We start from the raw sequence: 12,125 nt of genomic DNA, 5'->3' as shown, positions 1-12,125 counted from the left end.
CTGGGAAGGTCAAGTGTTTGAACTTAGATTTTTGAAAATGCAGATAATACAAAAACATCGTCATATTAGACCCTTCCCCCATCCCTAGTCTGCCTGCAAAACCCCAAAGAAGATGGGTGTCAGGTGTTTTCCAATTACTGTGTTTATTTTTAAGTTCTGTCTGCTAAATACTGAATAGATAGAAAGATTATTTATGAAATACTAAGTATGTGCAAAGCATACTGAAGGAAGAAACAACAAACACGGTGTACTTCTTACGTTGTCTCTCCACTTTTATTCCCTTCATTTTTCGTTTTGTGGGTACCCAATACCGTAGTTCCCTCCCTTATCCAAGGGGGATATGTTCTAAGACTGCCTCCAAGGATGCTCAAACCCGTGAATGGTACTCCACCCTAGATATACTGTGTCTTCATTTTACATCTGCTCTTTGCATCCAAATTGCCAACATCATTGCTCTTGCACGTTGGGACCGTTATTAAGTAAAATAAGGGTGACTTGAACACAAGTGCTGTAATACCGTGACAGACGATGTCATGCCAAGTCACTAATGGATGGCTATAGCATAGACAGTGTGGCTATGCTGGACAAAGGGGTGATCTATGTGCCAAGCAGGTCTGAGTGAGATGGTATGAGATTTCATTACTCTACTGGAGTGCAGTTTCAAACTTGTGAATTGTTTATTTCTAGAATTTTCCACTTAAGATTTTTGGACCACCATTGACCAAGGATAACTGAAACTGCAGAAAGTGAAACTGGATAAGGGAATACTGTAGCTATACAGATGTAAAATGATCTACCTAATCTATCATTTTATGTGCTTCTTCTATACGTGGAATCATACTGCATGCGCTTTTCATTGATTTGTAATCAGTGGGGAAAAACTCATTGGGTGTTACAGGTATGCAGTTCTTAAACATTACTACACGATACCAAATAGTTTTCTTAGATTGTTGAACCATATACACTTCCACTAGCTCCTTCCTACCCTTGACATTGTAAGACTTTTTCATTTTTGCTTGTTAGATGGGTATGAGATTGTATCTCACCGGAATTTAAATTTTCAGTTTCCTGAGTACTTATGAGGCCAAACCCCTCTGTATATAGGTATTGATCTTTTTCTCTTCTGAAAGTGCTGATTCAAATCGTTTGTCTATTTTTCTGATTTTATTATTGATTTTTAGAATTGTAAAATGTTTTGTGAATAATTCCTTTTTCAATTACACTTTACAAATATCATCTCCCAGAAAAGCCATGTCTTTTCTATTTATGATTAATTTGGATGATCAGATGGTCTTAATTTATCAGTCTTCTCCTTCTGTACATTGGGGTTTTTTTTTTTTGAGTTGTTTGGTAAATAATCAGGCAGCGATCTATGCGAGGATTAGTTTGTAATTATGATTTATTGAGGGAGATTGGTTTTCCTCCATTTACTGCCAAGGTTTAAGACAGGCAGATGTCCTTTTAGCTCCTCAGTAGCATTTGTGAATTTCTTTTCTTTTTTTTTTAATTTTTATTTATTGATTTTAGTGACAGAGGAAGGAGGAGAGAAAGAAGGAGAGAGAGACAGGAACATGGACCTGTTCCTGTCTGTGCCCTGACCAGGGATTGAACCAGCAACCTCTGTGCTTCGGGACAATGCTCCAACCAACTGATCTACCCAGCCAGGGCTGTGAGCTTCTTTCAAGTTTGTTTTTATGGTGATGGGCTAGCCAGCTTAGGCCTGCTTTATGAGATCTCCTCTTCCACCTCTCACATGAATGCACTTTTGATGTTGTCTCTGGCCCACTGTGTTCAGTGGGGCCGTGAAAACCAAGCCAGATACCACAGGGTGTAAAAATGCCCTGTCTAGGAAACGCATCCACAAGGCTTTTCGTTAGTTTTCTCGGTTTCTGTCCTCACTAAATTTGTGGCTCTAAATATTTCTTGTTTAGATAATATTTTGATAGCCCATCAAATGTTTTAAAATATTTTTTTTCCTTTCTAAATAGCTATTTTATCCAGCATTTCTAGTTGTTTTATCAGAAAGGCCTTTTAGGATGTGTAATCTTCCATATTGCCAGAAACGGAAGACTTCAGAATTTAGTGGGGTTTTTTCCTAAAAAATCATGCCCTTTCTAAAATAGGACTATCAAGGAGTAGCCAGATAGCAGAGTCAGGCAGAAGCAGGAGAATTGGATCCTCCTGCCTGATCATTCATCTATAACCACGCCCAGAGAAATCTGGAATTATGTCAGGCCTGGTGATTTACCTGTCAGGGAACTATTAAACCACACAAAACCAACTGCCCTGCAGGAGAAAACAAAAGAGGGAAAATACATGGAAGGAGGACTGTTTCTTCATTGTGCTTGGCCTGACTCTTTCATTTCCTTCAGGGAAAGGCAGTGAATCCATGAATCTTAAAGCCATGTTGGGAATATATTTTGAGTTTTTCTTGATGGACCACAGAAGTGGAGCCAGGTTCCAGAGCTCTGGGAAAGCCCTGGATTCAAAAACAAGAGCCAAGGGGTCTTTAATGTAGACCAGGGGTAGTCAACCTTTTTATACCTACCGCCCACTTTTGTGTCTCTTTTAGTAGTAAAATTTTCTAACCGCCCACCAGTTCCACAGTCATGGTGATTTATAAAGTAGGGAAGTAACTTTACTTTATAAAATTTATAAAGCAGAGTTATAGCAAGTTAAAGCATATAATAATAATTACTTACCAAGTACTTTATGTCGGATTTTTGCTAAGTTTGACAGAATAAATCTTTATAAAACAACTTACTATAGCTAAATCTATCTTTTTATTTATACTTTGGTTGCTCCCCTACCGCCCACCATGAAAGCTGGAGCGCCCCCTAGTGGGCGGGAGGGACCAGGCTGACTACCACTGATGTAGATGATTGTCTCTCAACCAACTTGGCTCTTCTTTGTTTTCCCCCCTTTTCTTTATGTGTTTCTCAAATCACATACACACACTGACATTTAAGCCAGCTAATTTATCAGTAATGGAAGAAGCAGCTGGCTTGGTTTAGTCTTTTTTTTTTTAACCTGTTGCTTGGATTCTTCTTGTCCTGGGAGCAGAGAAGCCCTTATAAATCAGCTTGTCTGGTAGAGAATTTTTTTTTTTATTAAGCATACATAGTGATTATGAGACAGGGTTTTGGAGTTGGACTTGCTTGCATTCAAATCCCGAGCTTGCAGCTTGCTGGCTGTTTGGCATTAGGCAAATCAAGACACTGCACTCTTTATAGCTGCGTGACCTGTCAAATAGCGATAGTCACTGCTTTATAAGCTAGAAGTGCGGATTAAGTGAGATAATGCATGTAAAATGCTTAGCATGATGCCTGACATAATAAGCTCGCAACAAATTATTTTTTAACCAATACTTGCAAATAAGAATTAAAAAAAAAAGGTAAAGAGGAAAACTAAAAATTGTTCACATTGACAATAATATGTTTCTATTGTAATACTTGGAAAGCTTTGATTCAAGTTTTATGAGTTACAGCAGTTGTTGGGGCAGGAAGAGAATAGTCTCATCTCCTTCTACTTGACATTTGTCAAGGGGCTGGGTCAACTGACCTGGGAGGCCAGTTGTGTGGTTTACCAAGGTCATAAAGGAGAAGTCTATGGACCTCTGGTATCTTGAGTATCTTTACAATGTCTATGCTGAAATTATGGCCTGGGTATAAGCTCAGGAGCTTTAAAAACATGGCTACAGATGTGTTTTGAAGTCTTGGTGTGGATGGAGAGAAACTCTGTAGCCCAGAGCTGCTTTGGGGCCACATCTTTGCAAGCTCAGGAGACCTTAAAGAGTATTTCTGCTGGACCATCTGAACACTGGAGAGAGACTGCAGTGCAAGGTCACTTCAATGAAGCACTTGCTTAGAGAACCCCAACTAGATGCAAGCCTTCCTGGGCAGCGTGGAGATGGAGTTCCTACAGTCATGAAGTTAACTTTCTGAAAAGAGGAAGGCAGATTACAGGTACAAAGAATAATGAGTACAATGAGGGATAACAACTGGGATTTGCACTCCCTTTTTTTTTTTAAAAAAAGTATTACTTTAGAAAGTCCAGCATAGATAACAGCCATACAGAACATATGCATGTCTTTAGATTGCTTTGGGACAATTTACAAGGTAAAGGCTTATTATGGTTCAGTTGAAGGTTGCTATTTCATAATTAATCTCCTCTTTGTTCCTTCTCATCCATCCGCATTACTGACCCAGATAGTCCATAATCTAGGGGAGGTCAGACAAAAGCAATCACACAGCCAGGGAAGGTGTGGGGGGCTGGAACTCCTTCCTGGGCCCCCTCCTGGAGGAATTTAAGAGGAATCTTTTCTGCTTTTTCCATGAATTGTATATTTGAGTTGAAGTTGAAAATCTTGTCCCTCCTTACTTGATGCTGTCTGCGTCTACTGGAGCCCTGCACTAGTGATTAAAAAAAATTTTTAAATCCCACACCAGGCCGTTGTGGCCACCTTAAAAGGACCCTGGCCTCAGGTGACTAGGGGTGGGAGGGCAGCAGCTGCTTTGCCACCCTAAGTTGCTGCCTCATCGCACACCCCAGAAGTCAGCAAGGTAATTTTCCCAGTAGGGGAAGAGAGCCCTGCGCTGTGTGCTGTGAACTGCTCAGACGCAGTGGTGCTGGCCCCGCCTTCTCTGCCTCACCAGGAAAGGGTGAGGATTCTATTTAAGGTGGTCTTGTGCAGCTGGCCTGCCTCCTAGACACCTAGCCCAGCACCACCCAGTCCTCCTGGTCTGCTCAGCTTTGGATTTCCCAGGTTTGCTGAGGGCCTGGGACGAGGCTCCCCTCCTCCCAGGGTGGGGCTTTTAACCCTTTGGTGGGTGCCCGTGGAAGCACTTATCTAAAGACATTTCCGCCCCTCTGCTCTTCTTCTCCAGAATGGCATTATTCACCGACCCTCTCTCTCCCCCTGACTCTCTGTCCCATCCCGGGACATAACATGTGCTATGTCTTTAAATGGGCGGAAGTGGCTGGCAGTGCTTTGCTTGGGTACTGCATTGATTAGGAGATTACATGGAGCTGCGGGAGCTGCCGCCTGGGGGAAGAGAGGTGCAGCTTCTGCTAGGTTTTTCCTCTCTCCCAGGGCTCTCCTTGGGTTCTCAGAGCTGGCATGAGGTGAGGGTGGGTGGGTGGCCGGCCAGCCTGCCTGTTGACAGCAACTCCCGGGCTGTTTTGCAGCCTTGCCAGCATTGCCCATCCTCGGCAGGCTCTGGCAGCGGCAGCGGCAGCTCCAGCCCGGACAGGCGGCTCCAGCCCCGGGCTGGATCTGAAGAAGCTGTCCTTGGCCTTCCAGCCCAGCCTTCGGCTGAGAAAGGGGGAGGAAGGGGAAGCAGCACTTCTTCTGGCAGCCGCTTTCTCCCTCTCTCTCTTTCTCTTTTCTTCCTTTCTGTGTTCAAGTCACATTACATGGGATTCTGTTCTTTTGGGACTTCGTCATCTTTTCAAATATGTCCTGGGACCTCTGGAGCTGTAACAGGGATGCTAAGGACCCGGCCGGTGGATTATCGTGACTGTACTAATGAAAGGATTCAAGCTTTCCTGGTAAGTAGAGGAGGGATGAGGCACCTTCCCCCTCACCCGGTGTTCCCGCAGCACCTCAGCATCCTGCAGAGCCCCTTCGCACAGGGCCAGCTCCCCGCTTGGAATCCAGGGGTTAAGACGGACACGCACTCTACAAAGTTGGGGTTGCCCTCTGGCTCACTCCAGCTTCTGCGCTGCTGCAGTATATTCTCCCGGCATCTTCCTGGGTTTTGTGGAAGTGGGGGTGAGGGGATGCCGAGAAACTCAAACTGCAGCTAAAAAGAGTCTAACTTCTAGGAGCATGGGAGAGCGTCCACGGAGGGAACTTGAGAAAGAGAGATCTCGTTGGCGAGGTTCTGTGTGTCAGCATCAGGCTGATGGTGCTGTCCTACTCTCCTGAACCCAACAGAGGGGCCTTTCTTAGGGCAGCTCCTTGGGGCCCCTTCACCGTGTGGGCAGTCGCTGACCAGTTAGAGGCCTCTCTCTGAACAGAGAGACTTGGAGGGCCAGGCTCCAACCTTGGGTGTGCCTGGGGCCCAAAGGAGAGTGAAGCGGCACTGCCCGTGCACGCACACACTGCCCACCGTGGGGCTGTGTGGACACCTCTTCCTGGGCTGAGTGCTGGGACCTGAAAGCCACCTTGTGCTTGCGAAGTGGGGTACCTGTATTCTAGCCACCATAGTCATTGGAATATATTTACCTTCCATTTAAAAAGTAAAACCTGTACTTATCTCCCTCTTCTCCTTTGAAGCAGAGGGGTAGGTGAGTTAGCCTTTTCTCTGCTCCTGCTTGAAAAATGAGGTTTTGCTTGGAAAACTTTGTTATCCCAAGGATGTGGCACTCCCTTTGGGGCAGCTTGGGTGGCTCAGGAGAAAGGGTCCTGGGGCTGAGGATGGAGCCTGCTCTCCTGGGAGGCGGTGAAGGGAGGGAGGAGGGGAAGGAGCTTGGGGGCTCCCTTCAGGAATGCTCCTGACCTCCTTGAAGCCAGAATGGCCCGAGGTGGGTGGTGGTTGGTCACTCCTCTGAATGGGGTGGGGGTTTGATTTGCACATTATGGGGTAGGTACTGAGCAGTTTAACTCATGGAGTCCCAGCCTGGCTCTAGGCCACATCTGACTTTCCAGAAACCCCTACTCTAGGTGAAACCCTGACAGAATTAGTCTCCTCCACCAGCTTTCCTCCCTAAGGCAGGAGTGCCCTTTAGTGGGTCTTGCAAAGGTTCTTTGCAGAAGGGAAGGGGAGGAGCTTATTCCTGCAAGCTTTGTTCTTACTCTTAAAAACTGTGAGGTCCTGAGCAGCAATGAGTAATGGTGACCACCCAGCCTATACTTCCTTCTCCTCAAGATTTGATATCTCAGCCCTGGCCGGCTGGCTCAGTGGTAGAGCATCGGCCTGGCGTGCAGAAGTCCCGGGTTCGATTCCCGGCCAGGGCACACAGGAGAAGTGCCCATCTGCTTCTCCACCCCTCCCCCTCTCCTTCCTCTCTGTCTCTCTCTTCCCCTCCCGCAGCCAAGGCTCCATTGGAGCAAAGATTGCCCGGGCGCTGGGGATGGCTCCTTGGCCTCTGCCTCAGGTGCTGGAGTGGCTCTGGTCGCAACAGAGCGATGCCCCGGAGGGGCAGAGCATCACCCCCTGGTGGGCAGAGCGTCGCCCCCTGGTGGGCATGCCGGGGTGGATCCCGGTCGGGTGCATGCGGGAGTCTGTCTGACTGTCTTTCCCCGTTTCTAGCTTCAGAAAAATACAAAAAAAAAAAAAAAAAAAAGATTTGATATCGCTCCGTCTTACATTTAGCTCTTGTGCTAAAAGGCCCTCCTCTGAGTTTAAAAAAGGAGATGGAGCACTGTAGTGTCATCCCTGCCCTTGCTTTCCTGAGGCCAGGCTCTGGGTTCCTGAGTTGGAAGCGGTCAGCGGAGTCTGTTGGTACCAGGAATTCCAGGCCCCGTCAGTACCTGAGCTGCCCCTGTATTCCTCAGCAGAGCAGGGCTGGGTCTGTGCCTTGGCTGAGGCCTCCAAGGTGGGCCCAGGTGCTGCTCGGGGAGTGGCTGAGCTCATCATCAGAAGTCACTTAGTATCTTTCTATGCCCCTGCTATTGGCTCTGCCAGGTTGGGATGGAGGGGTGCTTAAGCAGCTGTCATTCAGGATGAGACATCACTTTAACACAGAATACTTCTGTGCTCAGCCCCAGCTGGCGCCTCATGGTTATGCAGAGATGTTTGCCTTTAAAAATCTGTCTTGAGTATCTTTTGATGCATTTCAATAGGAAAGCAGCATTAAGTTGGGGACTGTAATTGGGGTAAACCTTAACCTTTTCAGCCAAATAAAATGTTACAGATGGGGAAATTTTGGCGTTTCAGTCTGCCTGAATACTGTTAGACCCCATGATCTATCTTGTAGTTGTGTCATGGACATTTGGGCTTGGAATCCTATGTCAGGGACTCTCTACTGTCCCAACAGGGAGAGTCAGAAGAAACAAGATGGCCATATATTGGCTGCTTTGTTCTGGATAACAGCACTGTCTGTAGGTGGAAGAGGATAGGACTAATTAACTTTCTGATTTTGAATTGTTTCTAGGAACACTTCTGGAGTGCCTACTATAAGTTAGTGATATAAAAAAAAATGATAATGGCAGCCCTGGCCAGTTAGCTCAGTCAGTTAGCGCGTCGTCCCGAAACATCAAGGTGTGGGTTCCATCCCCGGTCAGGGCACATACATACAGGAAGCGACCACTGAGCACCCAACTAGGTGGAACAACAAATGAATGCTTCTCTTTCTCTCTGTCTCTTTCTGTCTCTAAAATCAGTTTTTAAAAAAGATAATGCTGATAACAATTATCATGGCTACTAAATTTACAGAGTGCTTGCCATGTGCCGAGCACCACACTGAGCCCCTTCTGTGTGCTAAGTCACGTAGGACCTACGGCGTTGGGATCCCCACTTTACAGAGTGAGGACACTGATACACAGAGGTTCAGTGACCTGTGGGGGGCACACAGGTAGCAACCAGGTCTTTGCCTTTGCAGGTATTTCCCCAGAGACTTGCCTGTCCTTGGTCGTTCTTCTGTAGGGCACTTTCCTGTTTGTTGTATGTAACATCATATTGTGAGTGGGCTTTTTTTTTTTTTTTTAAATCTGCTCTGCTGTCTCTTGTCTTCTATTTATCTGGTTAGTTGTTAATTCGACTCTTAAAAGTATGGAAATGCATTGTCTCTCCTTCCATCCTTACTATAATCCCATAAAGCTGGGTATTTGCGTTTGTGACTATCACAGCGACAGTGAGGTATGTCTATGTTGGACCTCTTTTCCCAGAGAACAGGGTCAAGGTCTATATGTTCGTTATTCATCCAAACCTTCATTCTACAGATGTGGACCATGTAATTATTACTTCCACATCCCTGAGCCCAGGCATCGTGGGGGTTAAAATAATGGAAAGGACATTGCCTCTGACTTCTAGGGATTGGTGACCTTCCAAGTCAAATGAGACCCAACTCTCCTATGCGTGCACATAAAACCTGCAAAACAAATCAGTATATGCTAAGTGATGGATATATGCAATGAACTCTAGAAATTCAGTGGAGACTAGAATTCATTTCTTCCAAGGAGGCAGAGAATCTTTTTGGAGTAACTGGCACTTGAATTGGGGTTTGAAGGATGGACACATACCTCACAGTTAGGAAGTTATCATAGGGCAGGGGTCCCCAAACTTTTTACACAGGGGGCCAATTCACTGTCCCTCAGACCGTTGGAGGGCCGGACTATAAAAAAACTATGAACAAATCCCTATGCACACTGCACAAATCTTATTTTAAAGTAAAAAAACAAAATGGGAGCAAATACAATATTTAAAATAAAGAACAAGTAAATTTAAATCAACAAACTGACCAGTATTTCAATAGGAACTATGCTCCTCTCACTGACCACCAATGAAAGAGGTGCCCCTTCCGGAAGTGCGGTGGGGGCCGGATAAATGGACTCAGGGGGCCGCATGTGGCCCACGGGCCGTAGTTTGGGGACCCCTGTCATAGGGGATGCTTATGGATGAAGCTGATCAAGATGTGTGTCTGTGATTGACAGGTGGCTGCATCGTGTGATAGAAATCCTTCCCCAGTCCAATCTGTCCCCTATTAGGGCAGGAGCTTCAGGCTCTCTCAGATGATTCTGGGATTCTGTCTCCTAATAACTTGGTGAAAGTTATCAGGTACGAGTAGTGGTGGGAGATTGAGAGAGGGGTCATGTAAACAGGTAGGGCTGGGCCAAAGCAGAGCTGTGGGACATGTGAAATTTGGAAGCCAAGTAACTTTTAAAAATAATCATGACAAATAACTTTCTTAGCTGCTGCTTGGTAAACGTGTTTTTGCTTGTATGTGTGATGTAAAGATATTTTTACTTCCTGTAGAGCTTCAGGGCCTCAAACATCACGAAGGTCTCTAGTTTCGTGGGGTCTTGGGACTATTCCCATACAAATTGTTCTGGCCCCTGCAGGACTTGGCAGACTGTAGTGACATCTGCCCTGGTCTTGATTCTCAGCCCTGGTGTACCCGGTCCTCACATCTGTTGGGGTTGGTGGCACAGTCCCCACAGAGCTTGGAGGCTGTCACAGCTCTTCAGGAAAGTCAGTGTGCTGGAAGAATTTGCTTCCGTGAGAAAATGGAGAGGACAGTCCCTGACACATAGCAGGGGAAGTGTTTTCTGTGGCCAGGTCGCCGATGAGAGGAATTTGGAGTCTCTCTTTTTGTTGGAATGCGTGTGAGGGAACCTATTCATTCATGTTCTTACAGGATGACTGGGACAGAAATTCACTTTTACACTCCTTTAGTCCTGGGAGATGAATGGTCAGCCATGTATTATCGAATGCTAAAGGTCAGTTGTCCGATGTACTTTTTTTTATTCAAACCTGACAAATGGAGCGCTGTTTCTTCTTCGGCTCTGGCTTAGGTCCATGAAAGGAGAAGAGGGTTAGGCTGCAGCGGGAAGAACTGCAATGAGACATTAAAAAGTTCGGAATTTCTGTCTCTAGTGTGTAAAGATCAGGACATAGATTTATCTTTTGAGGTTTGCACTATGAAAAGTTTATTCTAGGGGAGATGGAAGCCTGGATGGGGCTCTGCTCACCTTTTCAGAAGCAAGCTTCCCAGCTATTCAGATGTTTACCAGAAGACAAGCTACAGTGAAGAGTGGGGTCGCTCAATAGCTTGAAATTCTGGAGCGCCACCTTTGAACCTGCTGTTTGCCTTGGGGGGGGGGGTAAGCTGTTTTGAAAGTGGGATTAAATAACTGTGCTGAGCACATTAGTCTATCTCTGAGCTTCCTTTTTTATGTTTATGTATTGATTTGAGAGAGAGGGAGAGAGAGACAGGAACATTGATCTGTTCTGGTTCATATACCATATTTCCCCATGTATAAGACACATCTTTTTAAAAAAAATTTGGGGTCTAAAAATTGGGTGTGACTTATACAGTGGTTATGACATTTCAAATGCCATAGATGGAACTGAGGACGAGGCAATATATGAAGATAGTGATGCGTCATCAGACACAGATGAGGACAAGCTAATGGATGGGAGTTTTGACAGTGATGAGAAGTTGTATGAATTTTACGATGAATAAAACTTGAGTTCAATAATGTTATATAATTTTTTTTTTCAAATTTGTGGCCCCAAAATTAAGGTGCGTCTTATACATGAGAGCGTCTTATACATGGGGAAATACGGTATGCCCTGACTGGGGATCAAACCGGCCACCACTGCACTTCAGGATGATGGTCTAACCTACTGAACTATCTGGTCAGGGCTCTCAGCTTCCTTTTTACAACTGGGATAGGAAAAGATCACAGTCCTGATAGAGGGGTCCCTTGTGTTGTGGACTGTTGGTGCACTTTCTTAGCCAGCAGGAGAAACTAAAATAACACTTTATTTGAAAATATTAAGTATTTATTTATAAATATTCCCCAGCAGGCACACCCTCTTGCTAACAGTGTGAGATTTATTGTTTTATATGGTGGGATGAGAATTGCGAGGTTTTTCACCCGCTGGTAAATACAGGGCACTGAGTGCTGGTCTTATTAAGTATTTAAATTCCTTGAGTGATCAAGACATCTCTCGGCATCCTGGCCAGGTAGTTCAGTTGATTAGAGCATCAACCCAATACTCCAGAGATTGAGCCCGGGTCAGGGCACACACAAGAATCAACCAGTGAATGCATATATAAGTCAAACAACAAATTGATGTTTCTCTCTCAAATCAATATATATATATATATATAAAAGACATCTCTGGGCAATGATTAAATCTGACTCTGCTGATTTCTTAAAAGGATAGGCTTTTCCCATCTCTCATGCAGGTTTCTACTTTGGAAAACTGCACATGGCTTGAAATAAGCAGCAATAAACATTACTTGGGTTTGGGTTTTCTGTTGTCATCATCATTATAACTTTAAGAAGAAAGAAATGGACTCTATTGGAATGTGAGCTTCTGGATGGCAGAGACTGTGCCCAGCAGATCAGATCATGAGTACTGGAGGTTCTTTGCTGCTGGCTAGAAACCCTCCCTCCTGGTCATTATAACTGCTGTCATTGAATTCTATAGCTGGATGACAGAACTTGA

At 45.2% G+C, this 12,125-nt stretch overlaps 1 protein-coding gene across 7 annotated transcripts in view; it reads left to right on the top strand.

The window, feature by feature from the left end:
- The window catches only part of GRAMD1B (GRAM domain containing 1B), a 184,114-nt gene that overhangs the window by 82,013 nt on the left and 89,976 nt on the right, over nucleotides 1–12,125 (top strand). Inside the window, exons 1-2 of one of the 7 annotated variants that reach the window (XM_066365300.1) lie at nucleotides 5,072–5,124; nucleotides 5,407–5,550. The exons of the other annotated variants lie outside the window; for them this stretch is intronic. Of the exons in view, the coding sequence (XP_066221397.1) occupies nucleotides 5,528–5,550 (23 nt within the window). The 5' untranslated portion in view covers nucleotides 5,072–5,124; nucleotides 5,407–5,527. Of the gene's footprint in view, nucleotides 1–5,071; nucleotides 5,125–5,406; nucleotides 5,551–12,125 lie in introns of those variants that run through there. 7 annotated transcript variants of the gene reach the window in all.

The sequence above is a fragment of the Saccopteryx leptura genome, chromosome 2 (assembly GCF_036850995.1).
Source record: "Saccopteryx leptura isolate mSacLep1 chromosome 2, mSacLep1_pri_phased_curated, whole genome shotgun sequence".
Taxonomy (NCBI): domain Eukaryota; kingdom Metazoa; phylum Chordata; class Mammalia; order Chiroptera; family Emballonuridae; genus Saccopteryx; species Saccopteryx leptura.
Note: the sequence above shows the minus strand (reverse complement) of the source record. Positions and strands in the feature narration are given on the sequence as shown.